Consider the following 23,271-nt stretch of genomic DNA (forward strand, 5'->3'; position numbering starts at 1 on the left):
CAACACAATTATAAATACCTTTAATCCTCAACATTTCCTGAAGGAAACAGAAGGACAGTATACATCATTTAAATATTATATCATTTATAATATCATATATCATTTATAACTGAAGCCTACGCAGATAAGTAGTTCACCCTAAAGGCTTATTATCTCACCTTCAGAGAAAAAATTAATTCTTAGGGAAAGAAAGGAAAACAATACACAGATAAGGGTCAGCTCAAAGTGATCACACTATAGTGTTTTCTTTCTAGTTTTCTTCATTTTTCAGATTTCTACCACAAAGAAAAATAAATTTAAGCTCAAAATATATCAGTTAAGATTTTTAATAAAATAAGTTTACAGTAAGGCACAAATGAAATCTTTCTAGGATTTAATAAACTTAGCCATTTCAAGTGATTAATTGTATTTAGATTCCCAGGTTTCATGATTGCAAAGGCAGGGGCGTATACAAATGGCCAGGCAGTAATTAGCTCCTGGTTTATCTTTGCCTGATTCATTTACAATGGAATATTCGCATGTTTCCTCCAAGGGCGCTGTACCTTCTTGCTGGCCAGGACATCCAGGTCACAGCAGATTCGGGCACGTGTGGAGGAAGGCTGGATGATGTCGTCCACAAACCCTGGGGAAGCACAGGAAAGGAAGCGGATCACCTGCTGCCCACCAACCCCTTACGTGGTGCTCGATGTGGGCACCACCTTCTGGGGCCAACAGTGTGCACAGGGCCCAGGCCGACACAAGAGCGGCTCGGTCCTGTGAACCTCCCCATGACCCCAGGAGCCCCCTGTTCCTCTGGCGGGTCCCAAACTGGCCCAGAAACATTCAGCAAGAAAAGGAAAATGTGACCCCTCTTCCATCCTGTCAAGATGGAAGTGCACTTTTATTTTTTAAAACTCACTACAATCATTCGTCCCATCCTATGCATAAGTCCGTCTTGCCACTTTACTTTGCCACTCTTCCCATCAGGAAGTGGACTGTACTTCTTCACCTGGCCTTGTAAATTGCCTTGGCCAGTAGAATGTAGCAAGAGTAACACTGCAACTTCCACACCCAGGCCTCAAGGCACCTTCTCTCCCCTCTCACCCTCTTGCTGCCCTCAGGACACCCTGCAGAGCAGCGTGGACTCACCTCCCAAAGAATAAGCAACCCCGTGAAGGAGAGTCCAGCTGACAGCCAGCACCAGCCATGTAAGTAGGGCCACCACGGACTATCCAGCCCCAGCCAGGCAGCTAGATGACATACTTCCATGACTGATGCCAGCAGAACCACCACCCAGCTCAGCCCAGACCAAATGCTGACCCTCAGAACTATGAGGGGAAGGTGCAGGGAGGTTATTTTAGACCACTTTGTTTTGAGTAGATTTTTCACAGTACTGGGTAACTGGAACACCACAAAGAGAGATTTAGCCACCTCAGCAATGTTTTCTTGACCTGTTACAAAGTGGCCCATACAGGCCCCTCTGCCCTTAAGTGATGACGGCTCATGGTCCAGCCAGCCCTCTCTAGTCTCCAGACTCAACAGGAAGGGCAAAGGTAGGCCTTCTGGAGCAAAATAAGCAGCAAGCAATCCAACAACTGAGCCAAGCCGCTCTCCCCACTACAGGCCCACCTCTCACGGCTGCAGGAAAAGGGTTGGCAAACTTCTCGATGTGCTCTGCCTGAGCAGCCTCCACATTCTCGTGCCCTTTGAAGATGATCTCCACAGCACCCTGTCACGAGAGGAGTTGGTGATCGTCCTGGAGGCCCCCGGAGACCAGGGTAGGCCCCCCTCCTCTCAACACCACTGGGAGTGATTGCAAATGTCTCGGTAAACAACGTGTGCTGGACAGCAGTGGCCACACAGATGCCTGGAGCGGCCGCCATAACCCCACGGCTGCAACGGATGCTCAGCCACGGCCCCAGTGACCGGGTGGCCCAGACCACAGCATCGCCTGCCTCCCTAGATTCTGTCCTAACCTCTCCAAGTGCATTTGTCCTTCTCCGAGGCCAAGATATTTGGCCCAGTTTCCACTGTTAAGAGTCAAGGTCCCTGTATCAAGGGAAGCAGAATGCTGTTACACTTTTTCATTATCCTGAGCCCTGAGCACACAACTCAATGGCCGGAGACAGAGAAACTATAATGCAAATGTAGAAAAATGAGGACTGAGAGAGAAGCCTTCCTGTCAGAACCCCTAAAAGTCAGCTTGGGGAGGTTGGGGCCTGGGAGATACCTGGTTCAACCCCGACAGCTATTTCAAAGCAGGAAAGGAGTGGTGGGTAGACTAAGCAACAGAAGGCACCCTGCCCAGAGTCAGCAGGGTCAGGACTACAGCTCAGCCTCCGGGGGCTGCAGGAGTGGCTCCAGGCCCTCTTGGGAGCTGGGGATGGGGTTGGGGAAACATCCAGTCCTCCAACAACTGGTTCAGCTGACTCAGCCCTTTCCCTTCTACTGAACCCCTGAATCCACTCAAGGTGCCTACTACCTGGGTCTGTGCCTGAAGTGAGAGTGCAGGAGGGGGATTGCCAAGGTCCAGACCCCAACTCCCCAGAGGCCTGGCGACCCCAGGGGCCCAGGCCTTTCCCAACACTTCCCAGCTGTGCGGGGAGAGTGGAGTCCCTGGAGCCAGGAGAAGGGAAAGCTGGAGGGTCTTACCTTTGCTCCCATGACTGCAATCTCTGCCGTGGGCCAGGCGTAGTTGGTGTCACCACAGAGGTGCTTGGAGCTCATGACATCATAGGCACCACCGTAGGCCTAGAACAGTCCCAAATGCTGAATGTTAGCGCCTGAGTCAACCAGATCACGTCCCTATAAGACCCCAGGAAGCCAAGTGAAATGAGGATAAAAAGCAAGACTGGCCCTCCTGGGCTCCTGAAGGCCCAGGGCTGGGAGGCCCGGGAATACCAGGGCGCAGCCACAGCCCTTTCACAGTTCACAGTCATGGTCTGCCGGCCTTTTCCCACTCCCAGATGAGCAGGGACTTCTCTGCTGGGCGTGTCTGCAGGACCATCCATGCCAAGCCATCCTCAAGAACTTGTTAAGGGGAGTGAGGCGTAGACTCCTTCCAGCACTGCTGACCCTCTCGGCCAGACCCCCAACCCCCAGGCCCCGCCGCTGGGGGTGAGCAGGCTCCAGCCTGAGCTCCTCACCTTCCTGGTGATGACCGTCACTTTGGGCACAGTGGCCTCTGCAAACGCGTAGAGCAGCTTGGCGCCATGGCGGATGATGCCCCCATACTCCTGCGCGGTGCCTATGTCACGGGCAAGTTACTGGATCCCCACAGAGTCTCCCCAGGGCCCACCCCCACTCTCAGCTGTGAGGGCTTCCCCTTCCCCACAGGGCCACCCCCAGCCAGCCCCACCCTCCAGACACCCAGAGGATGGCAGCATCACAAATCCTGAGGGAACTGTGCAAGAGGACCTCCAAATAAAGCGGGCGTCTCACTGGGCAAAACCACCTCTCCTGGCCCACCTCCATCAGTGACTCACCAGGCAGGAAGCCGGGGACATCCACAAAAGTGATGAGGGGAATGTTGAACGAGTCACAGAATCGGACGAAACGAGCCCCTTTCACGGAAGAATTAATGTCCAAGCAGCCTAGAAAGAGAGAGACCAGTCCAATCCCCACCCAAACTGGGCAACCATTCAGAGCTGGTTTCCACAGGGGTACCAAAGTTTCATCATCAGAGAAACTAAAGGAGAGCTTCATACTCCAGGAAAAACAGGGGAGACAGGAGAATCCCCCTGGCACTGGCCAGAGGACCCAGCGGTGGCTCAGCCCCAGGGGCTGGCACCACACCCCAGCACAGACATCCAGTCTTTGTCTGGTGGACTGAAGGGCAGCTGTCACCTGGGCACAGCCCCCCTCAGCCCTGGAGCCGCAGTGGGAGGCCTCATCCCAGGGCTGGCCTTCTAGAGTCTGTGCGGTTGGAACTGGATTCTGCCTCCGTCAACCACAGCCATGTGTTTGGGGAAATTACTTCCTGAGCCTGAGACTCCCCACCTGAAAAGGAGGGATGTTACTACCCCTATTATGGAGGTGGTGGGTTAGTCGTAAGTTGTGTCCAACTCTTGCGACCTCATGGACTATAGCTAGCCAGGCTCTGTTCATGGAATTCTCCAGGCAAGAGCCCTGGAGCGGGTTGCCATTTGCTTCTCCAGGGATCGAACCGGGGTCTCCCGCATTGCAGGCAGATTCTTTACCAACTGAGCCAGCAGGGAAGCCCTACCATAGTTTAAAGATTAAAGGAGATGGTATCGGTAAAATGGCACAGAATAGAATAAGAGCTCAATTCCTAGTAAATCCTCTCACCCAGAACAGTCTGCAGAGTGCTCTATGAGGTCAGCATTATCCTGATACCAAAACTTCTTGTTTTGGGACAAGAAAATGCAGAGCAAAATCCCTCATGAACACAGATGCAGCGAGTCCTGAGATAGTATAAAAACACTGGCAAGTGCAGTTTAACCCAAGAATCCAGAGTTGATCTAATGTGTGAAAAGCAGTGAACTTACTAAAGGAAAAAAACAATACGGTCATCACAACAGACATAAACATCTGAGAAAATCCAATATTCATAATTAAAAACTAGCACTAAACTATGAGTGCAATGGAACGTCTACTATCTGATAAAGAATGTCCGTAAAAAACTTAAGTACTCCTGGATCAGAAGAATATATAAATCCCCAAACTGAACTATGCCAGTGCTGTCCAAGAGAACCTCCTATGATGATGAAAATGTTCTCTGGCTCTGTTATTTGTTGACATAGTAACCACTAGACACATGTGGCTACTGAACACCTGAGATACGACTAGGGAAAGTGAGAGACTAAGCTCCTAATCGTATTGAATCTTAATTACTTATACTATTTTATTATTTCAGATTTAAAGCTTAATAGCCAGGCTAGCATAGCTGGACAAATTTGCATTTTCAAGCAATTCCTATCAAAATCATAGGAAATGCCTTTGTAGAAACTGATAAGCAGATTCTAAAATTCATATGGTAATACAAAGAAGATAGACTAGTCAATGGTATTTTTTTAAAATAGCAGTATCAGAAGACTTCTTCTAGCTGACCTGAAAACTCACAAAAGCAGGGTTTCTCCACCTTGGCACTACCAACATTTCAGACGGAATAATTCTTTGCTATGGGGGTTTGACTTCTGCATGTAGAATGTTTAGTCACCATCTCTGGGTTAGACACACTAGATGTCAGGAGCCCCCCTCCACCCCTCACTCCCACTGGGACAATCAAAATTGTTTCCAATATAGCCACATGTTCCCAGTACATTGAAACTGTTCCTAGTTGAGAACCACCAAGAACTATAAAGCTTCAGAAATCAAGACAAGATGGCAGAGGCATAAAGGTGGGCAAAACCAGCCACAAAACAGGACAGATGGAGAAGAAATAGACCCAGAGGACTGATTTCAGACCACACACCAAAACAATGTGGAAAGCAAGTCTTCTTAACAAACGGTAATTCTGTTTCACTCCATACTCTACACACGAAAATCAACCAAAATGGATCAGAGAGCTTAACATAACCCACGACCACAAAGCTCCGAGAAGGTGACTTGGACTGTCTTCGAAACCTTGCAGTAGGCAAAGATTTCCCGGACAGGACACAAAAAGCTCTAATCAGAAGTCAAACACTGATAAAAAGGATTTTACCACTTTTTAAAAATAATGTGAGTCAAAAGACTTAAATAAATAAACAAGTCATAGACCATGAAAAAAATATTTAAAATACACAACTCTGACAAAGGGTTCACATCAGAATATGTAAAGAACCTTAAAAATTAGCAATAAAAAGACAACTCAAAAAATAACAACAATAGGCAAAGCTTCCGTCTTGCTAAATGCGTTTTCTGAGATGACAGAATGTTCTGTATCTTATTTTGGATGCATTACAGGTTCAGAGTTTCCCCCTGGGTGGGGAGGATCCCTGGAGGAGGGCATGGCAACCCACTCTAGTTTTCTTGCCTGCAGAATCCCATGGAGCCTACGGTCCATAGGGTCACAAAGATATGACTGAAGTGATTTAGCACACATCAATTGTCAACCTGCCAAAACCCACCCAAATGAGCATGTAAAAGCTGTGCATTTTATGGTCTGTAAATTATAACTCAGTGAAAAAAAAATGTTTTAAATCTCCCCTCTTCCCTCTCTATCCAAATCTATGTTAATAAAGAATGTGAATGATGAGTCCTGGGATGAAGACAACTCTAAGAAACCACAAGATGGAAAAGAGGTCAGAATAAAAATCAAAAGGAAGAAAAATATGAGCAATGACAACCAAAACAAGATAAAATCACTGGGGAATTGAAAATAGTCAGAAATGGAAAACCTGTGACCCTGAGCCAAGAGCGGGCCCTAGGTCCAAGAGCTTGGCTTCCTCACCATAGTCCAGGCCTGTCAGAGCATCTGGCACCCAGGGAGTCCAATGAGCCCTGGCGAATTCTACAAGGAAGAAACAAGAACCGGTGCCAAGGGGGAGGAGAGAAAGGGGAGAGGAGTGCGAGCTTGGGATTAGCAGATGCAAACCAGTATACAAAAAATGGATAAACAAGAAGGTCCTACTATATAGCATGGGGAACTATATTCAATACCCCATGGTTTATCATGAATATGAAAAAGTATATATACATTAATATATGTATAACTGAATCACTTTTTTTGTACAGCGGAAGTTAACACAACATTGTAAATCAACTACATCAATAAAAAAGGAACATAAATGAGAGCCATGACAGAGGCCTCCTCTGTGAGCCTCTGACACTTTAGGACTCGCCATAAATATCACAAAGAAAATTACAAAGTCAGAAGGAGGGAAGCTGAAGAACCACAATGGAACCAAGTATTCAGACCCCAATCAGGGCTCAGGAAGGCCCTGGGATAGAAGTCTAGGTATTTGAAGATAAAGTTTCCAGAATAAGCCAAGCAGTTTCTTCAAAAGTGAGCCTGTGAGAGTGTGCCTGTACCGGAGGGTACCAGAACCTGCAGACATGCTCTCGGGACAAGAAATCTCTTTGTGCAGACACAGGAAATCATGTGAAGCCCACGCCAGGGACAGACACAGTGAGGAGGAGGAACTCGAGAATATGTGAACAGATGAGAACTTACCACAGAAACAAAATGCACATTCAGCATGAGTAAACACAATTTCTAAACACAAAACGGTGGGACAGACAGCACCTAGCTCCTATCCTCAAAGAGAAGCAGCAAAAAACAAGCAGAAACAGTCAGAACTAACTTTGTCAAAATTCTGAAACAGGCAAGTTAACTAAGCAAAAGCTGAAATGGGAAAAAAGGCAATTTAGAAACTGCAGAAAAGCTTTGTGGCATTTTGAATTACACTTGCCCCACATTCTCCCTGGTTCTAGAGGAAGGAAAGACGACCTCAGACACAAACCACCATGTAAGTCTGTTCTACCTTGTGTGAGGGTGCCCTGAAAGATGACGCAAGCCTTTCATCTCTGTACCTAACTCAGAACTCACCCAGACCACAAAAGGAGCAGCCAACGCTCACTGTGAGAAAAAAGAACCGCCGACAGTCATCTGGGGCAAGAGATTACAGTTGATATCATCTAAGGCCAGGGAGGAAAAAAAACAGGCAGAGTGGGGGTTTGGCGGGGGTGGGGCAGAATTTGGACATTCAAGAGCAACTGTATATACAAGGAACTTCAGAAAGAGGCAGATATGCCTAGGGCGAGATGTATGCTTGGAAAAGATCTGAGAAGGGAAATTAGAAAGTACCTTGAATAGATCAGTGAAACAAAACAGAGAGCCCAGAAATAAACCCACAGAGCTAAGGGCAATTAATCTTCGACAAAGAAGGCAATAGTGTACAATGGGAAAAAACAGTCTTTCAGCAAGTGGTGTTAAGAAAGTTGGGCAGCAACATGTAAACCACCCTCTGAGCATACTCAAAAAGAAATTCAAAATGGCCGAAAAACTTAAATGTAAGACAAGACACCATAAAACTCCAAGAACAGTACACTGGCAAAACATTCTGACATAAATCATACCAATGTTTTCATAAGTCAGTCTCTCATAGCAACAGAAATAAAAGCAAAAATAAACATATGAGATCAACCAAGCATATAAGCTTTCAAACAGCAAAGAAATCCATAAACAAAATGAAAAAGAGAAACTTCCAACTGAGAGAAGATATTTGCAAATGATGCAACCAGCAAAGGCTTAATTTCCAAAATATATAAACAGCTTCTACAATTCAATAACAAAAAAGCAAATAACCAACCAAAAAATGGTCAGAAGGCCTAAACAGACATTTCTCCAAAGAAGACACACTGATGGCCAACAGACACATGAAAATATGCTCATCACTGCTAATTATTAAATAAATGTAAATCAAAACTACAATGAGGTACCACCTCACACCAGTCAGAATGACCACATTAAAAAGCCTAGAAATAATAAACGCTGGAGAGAGAGCAGAAAAAAGAGAATCTTCCTACACTGTTGGTGGGAATGTAAATGAGTGCAGTTCAATGCAAAACATTATGGAGGTTCCTCAAAAAACTAAAAATAGAGGTGGAGTATGACACAGCAATCTCACTCCTAGGCATATACCCAGAGAAACTATACTTCGAAAAGACGCCTGCATCCCTATTGTTCATAACAGCACTATCTACAACAGCCAAGACACGGAAAGAACCTACATGTCCAGTGACAGAATGATGTGTGTGGTGTATACACACACACAATGAAATATTACTCAGCCATAAAAAAGAATGAAATAATTCCATGTGCAGCAACATGGACAGACTAAGGGATTTTCACATTAAGTGAAGTAAGTCAGAAACAGAAAGATAAACACCATATATCACTTATATGTGGAATACAGAATATGACACAGATGAACACATGCACGAAACAGAAACAGACAGAGGACAAACACACTTATGGTGGCCAAGGGGGAGGGTGTACGGGGAAGTCAAATTAGGAGTGCGGTTATGAGCAGGTGTAATCTATTCTATAGACAGTGGATAAACAACAAGGTCCTACTGTACAGCACAGGGGAAAATATTCAACACCCTGTGATAAATCAGAATGCAACTGACTATGCAGTATAGCAGAAATTAACACAAAACTGTAAATCAACTGCAGTTCAGTTCAGTCGCTCAGTCGTGTCCGACTCTTTGCGACCCCATGAACTGCAGCACGCCAGGCCTCCCTGTCCATCACCAACTCCCGGAGTTCACCCAAACTCATGTCCGTTGAGTCGGTGATACCATCTAACTATATTTGAATAAAATTTTTCTAAAAAAGAAAATACCTTGAGATGAATGAAAAGGAAATCATAACATTACAAAACAAAAGACCTGAGAGGATCTTAAGCTTTAACCTTGGGCTGACCCCTAAGCTCTGTTTAAGTCTAGCCAAGTGTTGAAAGAAAGCCTCAATACAGAGCCAAATTGCAAAGATTAAGAGAGATGTTTTCTTATCTATTTTGGCACCTCAGTCAAAAATAGTAGTTGGATACTAGCTATGGAAGAGAACAAGGAATACAGCCTCTGCAAAAACAGTTAGGAAAAGTCACTAGACAAATGGACTACTACAGCATTCAACAATCAAAAAACAACAGACTCTGGAAAAGGGGGAGAATATGATTCCAGAGTTTAACACATTATAATATTCAAGTGTTCCGTTTTCAACAATAAAAAAAAAAGCATACAGAGAAACAGGAAAGTAAAACCATTCAAATGAACCAAATAAATATAAACAATCATCCTTAAGGAAGCCCAGACAATAAATTTACTAAACAAAGATTTTAAAACAACTGTTTTAAATATGCTCACGGAGGTAAAGAAAAACATGAAGAAATAAACAACAAACAAACAGAAAACAGGAAAAAATGCATGGGCAAAATGAGAATATCGATGGAGAAACAAATTATAAAAAGGAACCAAACAAATTCTATTACTAAAAAGTACAATAACGGAAACGAAAATATCGCTACAGGGGTTCAACAGAACTGAGGAGACGGGAAGAAGGATGAGGAATCCTGAAAATAACAAAACTTAAATTATCCAATCAAAGGAACAAAAAGAAAAGAAAAACAGAAGTGATTAGAGACTAACGGACTATGAATATCATGAAGTAAACCAATATATACAGCAAGTCAGGACCATAAGAAGGAGAGAGGAGAAACAGGTAGAGACATTGTTTGAAGAAATAATATCCAAAAAACTTCTCGAATTTGGCACAAGATGTGAAGAAGCAAAACCAAGAAACTGTAAGCCTAAGTAGAATAAACTCACACATATCCACACTGAGACACATTATAGTCAAACTATTTAAAGAAAAAGAATCCTGCAAGTAGCAAAAGTAAGTGATTAATCACATACAAAGAATCGTCAATAAGATTACAAATTGATTTCTCAGCAGAAACCATGGAGGCCAGAAGACAATGGGATACATATCTAAAGTGCTGAGAGTTCTATTTTTTTATTTATTTTTATTGAAGGATAATTCCTTTACAGAATTGTGCTGTTTTCTGTCAAACCTCAACATGAATCAGCCATAAGTATACATATATCCCCTCCCTTTTGAACCTCCCTCCCATCTCCCTCCCCATCCCACCCCTCTAGGTTGATACAGGTCCCTGTTTGAGTTTGCTGAAACATAACAGCAAATTCCCACTGGCTGTCTATTTTACATGTGGTAATGTAATTTTCCATGTTACTCTCTCCACACATCTCACACTCTCCTCCCCTCTCCCCATGTCCATAAGTCTACTCTCTGTGTCTGTTTCTGCACCGCTGCCCTGTAGATAAGTTCTTCAGTACCATTTTCCTAGATTCCGTATATATGCGTTAGAATATGACATTTACCTTTCTCTTTCTGACTCACTTCACTTTGTATAATAGGTTCTAGGTTCATCCACCTCATCAGAACTGCCTCAAATGCTTTCCTTTTTATGGCTGAGTAATATTCCATCGTGTATATGTACTACAACTCCTTTATCCATTCATCTGTCGATGGACATCTAGGTTGCTTCCATGTTCTAGCTATTGTAAATACTGCTGCAATGAACAGTGGGATACATGTGCCTTTTTCAATTTTGGTTTCCTCAGGGTAGATGCCTAGGAGTGGGATTGCTGGGTCATATGGTGGTTTTATTCCTAGTTTCTTAAGGAATCTCCATACCGTCTTCCATAGTGGCTGTATCCATTTACATTCCTACCAACAGTGCAAGAGTGTTCCCTTTTCTCCACACCCTCTCCAGCACTTATTGTTTGTAGACTTTTTGATGATGGCCATTCTGACCAGTGTGAGGCGATATCCCATTATAGTTTTGATTTGCATTTCTCTACTAATGAGCGATGTTGAGCATCTTTTCATGTGTTTGTTAGCCATCGGTATGTCTTCTTAGGAGACATTTCTATTTAGGTCTTTTTCCCACTTTTTGATTGGGTTGTTTGCTTTTCTGGCACTGAGTTCTATGAGCTGCATGTATATTTTGGAAATTCATCCTTTGTCATTGTTTCATTCACTATTATTTTCTCCCATTCTGAAGGCTGTCTTTTCACCAGGCTTAGTTCCCTCTGCTGTGCAAAAGCTTTTAAGTTTAATCAGGTCCCACCTGCTTTTGTTTTTATTTCCATTACTCTAGGAGGTGGGTCATAGAGGATATTGCTTTGATTTATGTCATCATGTGTTCTGCCTATGTTTTCCTCTAAGAGTTTTATAATTTCTGGTCTTACCTTTAGGTCTTTAATCCATTTTGAGTTTTTCTTTGTGTATGGTGTTAGGAAGTGTTCTAATTTCATTCTTTTACACATAGCTGTCCAGTTTTCCCGGCACCATTTATTGAAGAGGCTGTCTTTTCTCCATTGTATATTCTTGCCTTCTTTGTCAAAAATAAGGTACCCATAGGTGCATGGGTTTATTTCTGGGCTTTCTATCTTGTTCCATTGGTCTATATTTCTGTATTTGTGCTAGTAGCATACTGTCTTGATGACTGTAGCTTTCTAGTATAATCTGAAGTCAGGAAGGTTGATTCCTCCAGCTCCATTCTTCTTTCTCAAGACTGCCTTGGCTATTCAGGGGCTTTGTGTTTCCATATGAATTGTGAAATTTTTTGTTCTAGTTCTGTGAAAAATGCCATTGGTGATTTGATCACACTGAATCTGTAGATTGCCTTTGGTAGTATAGCCAGTTTGACAATATTGATTCTTCCTACCCAGGAACATGGAATATCTCCCCATCTGTTTATGTCGTCTTTGATTTCTTCCTTCAGTGTCTTTCAATTTTCTGTGGACAGTTCTTTTGTCTCCTTAGGTAAGTTTATTCCTAGATATTTAATTCTTTTTGTTAAGGATTGATTCCTTAATTTCTCGTTCTGATTTTTCATTGTTAGTATATAGAAATGAAAATGATTTCTGTGTATTGATTTTGTATCCTGCATTTTGCTAAATTCACTGATTAGCTCTAGTAACTTTCTGATACTATCTTTAGGGTCTTCTATGTACAGTATCATGTCATCTGCATACCATGAGCACGTTATTTCTTCTTTTCCCATCTGGATTCCTTTTACTTCTTTTTCTTCTCTGATTGCTGTGGCCAAGACTTCCAGAACTATGTTGAGTAACAGTAGTGAAAGTGGACACCCTTGTCTTGTTCCTATTCTTAAGGGGACTGCTTTCAGTTGTCACCATTGAGAATAATGTTTGCTGCAGGTTTCTCATATTTGGCCTTTACTATGTTGAGGTAAGTTCCTTCTATGCCCATTTTTTGAAGAGTTTTAATCATAAATGGGTGCTGAATTTTGTCAAAGACTTTTCTCCATCTATTGAGATTATCATATGGTTTTTATCTCTCAATTTGTTAATATGGCATATCAATTTGATCGATTGGCATATATTGCAGAATCCTTACATTCCTGGAATAAACCCAACTTGATCATGGTGTATGAGCTTTTCAATGTGTTGCTGAATTCTGTTTGCTAAAATTCTGTTGAGGATTTCTGCATCTATGTTTTTCAGTGATATTGGCCTGTAGCTTTCTTTTTTGGGTTGTCTTTGTTTTTGGTATCATGGTGACGATGGCCTCATAGAGTGAGTTTGGAAGTGTTCCTTCCTCTGCGATTTTTTGAAAGATTTTGGAAGGATAGGCATTAGCTCTTATCTAAATGTTCTTACAGAATTCTCCTGTGAAGGAAGCCATCTGGTCCTGGGCTTTTGTTTTAGGGGAGATTTTTGGTCACAGCTTCAATTTCAGTGCTTGTAACTGGGTTGTTCATAATTTCTATTTCTTCCTGGTTCAGTCTCAGAGAATTGAACTTTTCTAAGAATCTGTCCATTTCTTCCAGATTATCCATTTTATTCCCATATAGTTGTTCATAATAGTCTCTTATAATCCTTTGTATTTCTGCATTGTCTGTTGGAACCTCTTCTTTTTCTAATTCTGTTGATTTGATTCTTCTCTCTTTTTTTCTTCATGAATCTGGCTAAAGGTTTGTCACTTTTATTTATCTTCTCAAAGAATGAGCTTTTAGTTTTATTAATCTTTACTATTGTTTCTTTTTCATTTATTTCTGCTAGGATCTTTATGATTTCTTTCCTTCTACTAATTTTGAGAGTTTTTTTGTTCTTCTTTTTCCAGTTGTTTTAGGTGTAAAGTTCGGTTGTCTATTCAATGTTTTTCTTGTTTCTTGAGGTAGAACTGTATTGCTATAAACTTCTCTCTTAGAACTGCTTTTGGTACATCCCATAGGTTTTGAGTTGTCGTGTTTTCATTGTTATTTGTTTCTAGAAACTTTTTGATTTCCCTTTTGATTTCTTCAGTAACCTGTTGATTATTTACAAACGTGTTGCTTAATCTCTCCAGGTGCTTGTATTTCTTACAGTTTTTCTCTTGTAATTGATATCTAGTCTCATAGCATTATGGTCGGAGAAGATGCTTGATACCATTTCAATTTTCTTAAATTTACTGAGGTTTGATTTGTGATTCAAGATGTGGTCCATCCTGGAGAATGTTCCATGTGCATTTGAGAAGAAGGTGTATTCTTCTGCATTTGGATGCAATGTCCTGCAGATATCCATCTCATCTAATGTATCATTTAAGACTTGTATTTCCTTATTAATTTTCTGTTTTGATGATCTGTCCATTGGTGTGAGTAGGGTGTTAAAGTCTCCTACTATTATTGTGTTACTGTCCATTTCTCCTTTTATGTCTGTTAGTGTTTGTCTTATGTATTGAGGTGCTCCTGTGTTGGGTGCATAAATATTTATAATTGTTATGTCTTCCTCTTGGATTGATCCCTTGATCATAATGTAGTTCATAATGTAGTGTCCTTTCTTATCTCTTGTAATATTCTTTACTTTAAGGTCTATTTGTCAGATATGAAGACTGCTACTTCAGCAGGAGATCCAACCAGTCCATTCTAAAGGAGATCAATCCTAGGTGTTCATTGGAAGGAATGATACTAAAGCTGAAACTCCAGTACTTTGGCCACCTCATGTGAAGAGTTGACTCATTGGAAAAGACTCTGATGCTGTGAGGGATTGGGGGCAGGAGGAGAAGGGGACAACACAAGATGAGATGGCTCGATGGCATCACCGACTCAATGGACGTGAGTCTGAGTGAACTCCGGGAGTTGGTGATGGATAGGAGACCTGGCATGCTGCGATTCATGGGGACGCAAAGAGTGGGACATCACTGAGCAACTGAACTGAACTGACTCCAGCTTTCTTTTCCTTCCTATTGGCATGGACTATATTTTTCCACCCTCTCACTTTCAGTCTGTATGTATCTTTAGGTCTGAAGTGGGTTTCTTGTAGACAGCATATATATGGGTCTTGTTTTTGTATCCATTTAGCCAGTCTGTGTCTTTTGGTTGGAGCATTTAATCCATTTACATTTAAAGTAACTACTGATATATATGTTCCTATTGCCATTTCTTAATTATTTGGGGTTGATTTTTGTAGATTTTTTTTCTTCTCTTGTATTTCTTGGCTATGTAAGTCCCTTTAACATGTGTCGTAAAGCTGGTTTGGTCATACTGAATTCTCTTAATTTTTGCTTGTCTAAAAAGCTTTTGATTTCTCCATCAATTTTGAATGAGACCCTTGCAGGGTACAATAATCTTGGTTGTAGATTTTTTCCTTTCAGTACTTTAAATATATGCTGCCACTCCATTCTGGCCTGCAGAATTTCTGCTGAAAGAGCTGTTTAGTGTATGGGGTTTCCCTTGTGTGTTACTTACTGCTTCTCCCTTGCTGCTTTTAATATTCTTTCTTTGTGTTTAGTCTTTGTTAGCTTGATTACTATGTGTCTTGGCATGTTTTTCCTTGGGTTTATCCTGTATGGGACTCTTTGCACCTCTTGGACTTGATTAACTATTGCCTTTTCCTTGTTGGGGAAATTTTCAATGATAATGTCTTCAAAAATTTTTCCATACCCTTTCTTTTTCTCTTCTTCTTCTGGGACCCCTATAATTTGAATGTTGGTGTGTCTGATATTGTCCCAAAGGTCTCTGATACAATCCTCAGTTCTTTTCATTTTTTTTTTACTTTATTCTGCTGTACAGAAGTTATTTCCACCATTTTATCTTCCAGCTCACTGATTTGTTCTTCTACTTCAGATATTCTGCTATTGATTTATTCTAAAGTGTTTTTAATTTCAGTAATTGTGTTGTCTGCCTCTGTATATTTATTCTTTAATTCTTCTAGGTCTTTGTTAATTGATTCTTGCATTTTCTCTATTTGTTTTTCAAGGTTTTTAATCATCTTTATTATTCTGAATTCTTTTTCAGGTGGTTTGCCTATTTCCTCTTCATTTATTTGGACTTCTGCATTTCTAGTTTGTTCCTTCATTTGTGTAGTATTCCTCTGCCTTTTCATTATTCTTTTTTTAACTTATTGTGTTTGAGGTTTCCTTTTCCCAGGCTTCAAGGTTGAATTCTTTCTTCCTTTTGGTTTCTGCCCTCCTAAGTTTGGACCAGTGGTTTGTGTAAGCTTTGTATAGGTGGGATTTGTGCTGAGTTTTTATTTGTTTGTTTGTTTTTCCTCTGATGGGCAAAGCTGAGTGATATTTTTATTTTGTTTGTTGTTTAGATGAGGCATCCTGCACAGGGGGCTACTGGTTGTTGGGTGATGCTGGGTCTTGTATTCAAGTGGTTTCCTTTGAGTGAGTCACACTATTTGATACTCCCTAGGGTTAGTTCTCTGGTAGTCCATGGTCTTGGAGTCAATGCTTCCACTCTAAAGACTCAGGGCTTGATCTTGTGCTGGAGGCTGAAAGTCTGTGATCAAGGTACCTGGCGTGGTCAGGTGAAGAAACTCTTCCAAGCCACAGACCCATCAAAGGATTCTCCCCTCTCTGAAGCCAGGTCCTGGAGGGATACCCCAGTGTGTGCAGCAGACAGACTGCTAGGCAGAATGTGGTGGCAGTCTTTGCTCCCCCATTTTTTTTAATGGTAATTTTATTTTTTAGTTTTTGAGAACCCTCCATACTGTTTTGCATACTGGCTGTACCAATATACATTCCCACTAATAGTATACAAGGGCTCCTTTTTCTACACATCTTTGCCAACATTTATTTGTGTTAATTTTGATGATAGCTATTCTGACAGGGAAATAGATGGGGAAACAGTGGAAACAGTGTCAGACTTTATTTTTCTGGGCTCCAAAATCACTGCAGATGGTAACTGCAGCCAGGAAATTAAAAGACGCTTACTCCTTGGAAGGAAAGTTATGACCAACCTAGATAGTCTCTGCATATTCAAAAGCAGAGGCATTACTTTGCCAACAAAGGTCCGTCTAGTCAAGGCTATGGTTTTTCCAGTGGTCATGTATGGATGCGAGAGTTGGACTGTGAAGAAAGCTGAGCACCGAAGAATTGATGCTTTTGAACTGTGGTGTTGGAGAAGACTCTTGAGAGTCCCTTGGACTGCAAGGAGATCCAACCAGTCCATTCTGAAGGAGATTAGCCCTGGGATTTCTTTGGAAGGAATGATGCTAAAGCTGAAACTCCAGTACTTTGGCCACCTCATGCGAAGAGTTGACTCATTGGAAAAGACTCTGATGCTGGGAGGGACTGGGGGCAGGAGGAGAAGGGGACGACAGAGGATGAGATGGCTGGATGGCATCACTGACTCGATGGACGTGAGTCTGAGTGAACTCCGGGAGTTGGTGATGGACAGGGAGGCCTGGTGTGCTGTAATTCATGGGGTCGCAAAGAGTTGGACACGACTGAGCGATTGAACTGAACTGACTGATTCTGACAGGTGTGAGGTGATATTTCATTGGGGGTTTGATTTTTCATTTCCCTGACAATTAGCGAGGTTGAGGATCTTTTCATGTGCATGTTTGCCATCTGCATTTCTTCTCTGGAAAAATGTCTATTCAGTGCTTCTGCTCTAGTAATTTCCACTCCTGGGTATGTATCCAAAAAAAAAAAAACCACCACTAATTCAAAAAGATACATGCACTCCAATGTTCACAGCAGCATTATTTATAATTGCCAAGATATGTAAGCAACCTAAGTGTCAATCAACAGATGAACAGATAGAGAAAAATGGTATATATGTATAATGGGCTTCCCTGGTGGCTCATACAGTAAAGAATCTGCCTGCAATGTGGGAGACCCAGGTTCCTGCTTGGGTCAGGAAGATCACCTGGAAATGGGAATGACTACTCCTGCAGTATTCTTGCCTAGAGAATAACATGGACAGAGGAGCCTGGTCAGCTACAGTCCACTGGATCACAAAGAGTCAGACATGACTGAGTGGCTAATACTCATACATATAATGGAATACTACTCAGACATGCAAAGAATGAAATTTTGCCATTTGTGGCAACATGGATGGACTTGGAGGGCATTATACTAAGCGAAATAAGCCAGAGAAAGACAAATACTGTATGATATCACTTACATATGGAATCTAAAAAATATAAAAAACTAGTGTATACAACCAAAAAGAATCAGACACGGATGTAGACAGCAAACTAGTGGTTGTCAATGGGGAGAAATAAGACAGGAGGAGCAATATCGGGGTAAGAGAGTGAGAGGCACAAGGTATAAAGTAAGCTACAGGGTACATTACATAACATAGTGAACACAGTCAATATTTTACAACTATAAATATATGTACAACTATAAATATTTTTTAATTATAACCTTCAAAAATTGTGAATTACTATATTGTACACTGTAACATATTATACAAAATATATACTTCAATTAAAAATTTAAGAAACAAAGTGCTGAAAAAGTAAAAGCTCAACCAAGAAGTCTATACTTGGCAAGCTGTCCTTCAAAAATGAGGGACAAATTAAGACATTTCTAGATAAACAAGCTGAAGAGTGTGTTACCACTATGCCTGCCCTACAAGAAATGGTAAAGCAAGCCCACCAGGTTGAAATAAAAAGATAGTGGATGGTATCACAAAACCATATAAAGAAATCAAGATCTCCAGTAAAGATAACTACATAGGGAAATATGAAAGTCATTATTACTGTATTTCTGGTTATTATTTCTGGCATTATTACTGTAATACCACTTTTTATTTCTTACATGATTTATAAAACAAATTCAGGGAATGCCCTGGCAGTCCAGTGGTTACAACTCCACACTTTCATTGCCAGGGCCTGTGTTCAACCCCTGGTCAGGGAACCTAAGATTGTGTAAGTCATGTGGTGTAGTCAAAAAACAAAACAGCAACAACAAAAAACGCACTCCAAAAAGGTTCTTTGGTGGAGAATTCTAAAAAACCTTTAAAAATGAAATTGCACCAGTTTTCTATGATCTCTTCTAGAAGATACAATCAGACAGTATATTTCATAACTCATTCTACGAGGCCATCATCACCCTAATACTGAAACAACATTACAAGAAAACTACAGACCAGTGTCTCTCACAAAGATAAATGCAAGAATTCTCAACAAAATATTTAACAAATCAAACTCAGTAACAGACAAAAATAATTATAGACTACTTCCAGGTGAGATTTATCCCAGGTATGTGAGGCTGATTCAACATCTGAAAAATAGACTTCCCTGGTGGTCCAATGGCTAAGACTCCAGGCTCCCAATCCAGGGGGACTAGGTTTGATTCCTGGTCAGGGAACTAGATCCCACATGCTACAACTAAGAGTTCACATATTGCAACTAAGAGCTCTTATGCCACAACTGAAGATCCTCATGCTGCAACAAAGATCAAAGACCACGTGTACCACAACTAAGACCCAGCACAGTCAAATAAATAATTTATCTGGAAAACAATTCACATATCCCACTACATCAACATCTAAAGAAAAACTACATGAACATAACAATAGATGAAGAAAGGCATTCACAAAACCCAGCATCTCATGATTAAAAACTCCCAACAAAAGGGGAAATATTCTTAACTTAATAAAGAACATCCACAAAAACCCAGAGCCAACATCATATGTAATGATGAAAACCTAGACATTTTTCCACTAAGATCAGGTATAAAGGCAAGAATGTGCCCTCTCACCACTCCTTGTAAAAACTGTACTGGAAGTCCTAGCAAATACAATAAACCAAGAAAAGAAAATATATAGAAGCCACACAGACTGGGAAGGAAGAAATCTAACTTTGTTTACAGATGACACCATTGTCTATGTAGAAAATCCTATAGAACAAAAATACTGCTGAAACTAATAATTACAGCAAAGTTGTGGGATCCAAAGTGAATTTACTAAAGTAAATCACTTTTCTATATACCAGCAATGAATTTGAAACTATCAGTAACAACACAACACCATTTACATTAGCACACACCCCTCTGCCAGAAATAAATATATAGGCATAAATCTAACAAAACAAATACAAGATCTATATGAGGAAGATTACAAAACTCTTATGTAGAGTTTACAAAGATTACAAAACTCAAAAAGCTAAATAAGTGAAGAGATATTCCATGTTCATGGATAGAAAGACTCAATATCATCAAGAGGTACGGTATTGGTGAAATAAATGAGGTATGGTATTGGTGAAATAAATCAATGGAACAAAATAGAGTCCAGAACAGACTTACATAAATATAATAAAGTAATCTTGACAAAGGATCAAAGGTAATAAAATGGAAGAAAGACAGTCTTTTTAACAAATGATGCTGAAACAATCAGACATCCCTATCCAAAAAAACTGATGTAGACCCAAACCTTATACCTTTACAATAAAAAATTAACTCAAAATGGAATTCACAGACCTAAACGTAAAACACAAAACTATAAAACTCCTAGAAGACAACATGGGAGAATACTTAGGTGACCCTGGGTATGGCAGTTAACTTTTTAGATACTCTACTTTCAAAGGCATGATCCATGAAAGAAATAATTGGTATGCAGGACTTAAAATTAAAATTTCTCCTCTGTGAAAGACACTATCCAGAGTATGAGAAGACAATCACAGACTGGGAGAAAATACAAAACACACAGTCTGACAAAAGCCTGCTATCTAACATATACAAAGAACTCTTAAAACTTGTGAAAGAATTTCAGTCTAAAATAGGATATAAAATGGAGAATCTCATACATTTGTCCTCAGGGAGACAAAACTTAAAAAACGGATTTCTCTAAAATGCCTGATTTACTCAACACCAATAGTGCCAAAATCTTCTCAGATGACAGGGGGTTGACCAGGGGCTGTCTCATATCAAACTCAGGAAGTTTAAAAAACGGGAGATGACCCAGGTCGGGTTGGACTCAAAGAGGGGGCTGAGTTTTGTTTCTGTGGCTAAACTGATTTTTATCTGCCCAGGAAGTTTTCAAGGCTGGTCTCCATTTGTTGTTTATTTAACTGACTCCTAACTGAACTCTCCCCTCTTTACATTCCTTGTCCATAAATACAACCTGCCCCAAACCCTCAATGGACTCATCTGTAACTTGCTACAGTTTGCTTGTCCTGAATTACAGTTCCTCTGCTATTCCTGAATAAACTCATTTTCTTGATCTTGTTTCAGTTCACCCCTATATTTAGGTCAAACAAACTCAACAATAACAACCCAATCAAAACAATGGGCAAAAGACCTGAACAGATCCCTTACCAAAGACAACACAGACAAGGCAAATAAGCATATGAAAATATGTTCTACATCATATGTCATCGAGGAAATGCAAGTTATAATGAGATACCACTACACACCTATCAGAACAGCCAAAACTCAGAACACTGACTCCAAATGCTGAAAAAAGATGTGGAGCAAGAGAACTCTTCTTACAGCTGGTAGGGATGCAAATTAGCACAGCCACTCTAGAAGACACTTTGGCAAACTAAACATACTTACAAATTTACTTACAAGCAAAACACACTCTTACTTTTTTGAGCCAGCAATCATGTTCCTCCATATTTACCCAATGAGGTGAAAACTTATGCATGTCCACATAAAAACTTGCATATGTATTTTTAGCAGCTTTATTCATAACTGCCAAAACTTAAAAGCAGCAAAGACATTCTTCAGTAGATTAATAGAAAAATGAACTGTAATATAACCAGACAATGTAATATTAACGCTAAAAAGAAATCAGATATTAAGCAATGACAAGACATGGAGGAAACTTGAACCACAGAGTAAACAGCTTTATCAGGCCAGCTTCTCCCATATAACAAGTTGGAACGGGGCTGATCCAAAAAATCTACATACTGTGTGATTCTAACTACACAGTATTTTGCAAAACTTTGGAAAACTATAGAAACAACAGACGCATGAGTGACTGCCAGTGGTTATCAGGCTATCAGGGTTATGGCTAAGGGAGTGATGAATAGGCAGAGGAATTTTAGGGCAAGTGAAACCATTTAGTATGGTGCTGCAAATGGTAGATACATATCATTATATATTTATTAAAACCTACAGAAATGCAAAGTGGTTCAATATACAAAAATATCAATCAGTATGATATACCACATTAATACAACAAAGGACAAAAGCTACATGGTCATCTCAACTGACACAGAAAAGGCATTTGGCAAAATCTATCACCTTTCATGAAAAACACTCAGAAAACTACAAACAGAAGGAAATTTCCCCAACATCATGACCATGTACAAAAACCTACAGCTAACATCCTATAATGAATAATGAAACACAAAATTCTCACCCTAGGATCAGGAACAAGACAAAGATGCACACTAGTACCACTGCTACTCAACACTGTGCTGGAAGTTCCAGCCAGAGCAGTTAATAATGAAAAGGAATCCAAGTTGGAGAGGAAGAAGTAAAATTACTTTTATTTGGATAAATATGATCCTATGTATAGAAAATTCCAGAGAATTTACAAGAAAGCTATTCAAGCTACTAATTTCAGCAAAGTTGCAGGTTATAAGATCAGCAAACCAAAAGCAGGTGCATACTTGGCTTTCTATACGCCAATAATGAACAATTTGAAAGGGAAACTGAAAAAGGAATTCCATTTACAATAGCATCTAAGTCAGTAAGACACCTAGGAATAAATTTAACCAAGGAGATGAAAGACTTAAACACTAAAAACTACAAAACTTTGCTGCAAGAAATTAAAGAAGACCAAAATAAATGGAAAGACATCCTGTGTTCATGGGTCAGACTTTACATAGTTAAAATGTCAATACTACACGAAGTGATCAATAGACTCACTGCAATCACCATGAAACTTCCAACATCCTTTTTCGCAACAGTATAAAGGCCAATCAATAGTCAAATTCATATGGAACTGCAAGGGGGCTACAAAATAATCTTGAAAAAGAACAGCACAAGAAGACTCACACTTCCCACTATTAAAACTCACTACAAACCTACAGTAATCAGAACAATGTAATACCAGCATATGGACAGACATGTAGATGAAAGGAATGGTATTGAAAAGCCAGAAATAAATGTATACATCTCTAGACCATTGATTTCTGACAAAAATGCCAAGTCCATTCAATAGGAAAAGAATAGTCTCTTCGGCAAATGATGCTGGGATAACTAAGTTTCTACATCCAAAAGAATAAAGTGGGGTGGGGGGGGCAGTCCTAAGACGGCAGAAGAATCGGATGGGGAGACCACCTTCTCCCCCACAAATTCATTGAAAGATCATCTGAACATTGAGAAAATTCCACAAAACAACTTCTGAACGCTGGCAGAGGACACCAGGCACCCAGAAAGGCAGGCCACTGTCTTCAAAAGGAGGTAGAGCAAAATATAAAAGATAAAAAGAGAGACAAAAGAGTTAGGGATGGAGACCCGTCCCAGGGAGGGAGTCGTGAAAGAGAAGAAGTTTCCAAACACCAGGAAACCCTCTCACCGGCGGGTCTGTGGGGAGTTTTGGAATCTCAGAGGCCAAC

At 40.7% G+C, this 23,271-nt stretch overlaps 1 protein-coding gene across 1 annotated transcript in view; it reads right to left on the reverse strand.

The window, feature by feature from the left end:
* The window catches only part of PCCB (propionyl CoA carboxylase, beta polypeptide), a 96,681-nt gene continuing 73,410 nt past the window's right edge, over positions 1-23,271 (reverse strand). The window contains exons 11-15 of the mRNA XM_010858255.1: positions 3,465-3,572; positions 3,126-3,226; positions 2,632-2,730; positions 1,609-1,708; positions 1-622 (exon numbers count right to left, since the gene is read on the reverse strand). Coding sequence (XP_010856557.1) covers positions 501-622; positions 1,609-1,708; positions 2,632-2,730; positions 3,126-3,226; positions 3,465-3,572 — 530 coding nt within the window. The 3' untranslated portion in view covers positions 1-500. The remainder of the gene's footprint in view (positions 623-1,608; positions 1,709-2,631; positions 2,731-3,125; positions 3,227-3,464; positions 3,573-23,271) is intronic.

This window comes from Bison bison, unplaced genomic scaffold (genome assembly GCF_000754665.1).
Source record: "Bison bison bison isolate TAMUID 2011002044 unplaced genomic scaffold, Bison_UMD1.0 scf7180017864384, whole genome shotgun sequence".
Taxonomy (NCBI): domain Eukaryota; kingdom Metazoa; phylum Chordata; class Mammalia; order Artiodactyla; family Bovidae; genus Bison; species Bison bison.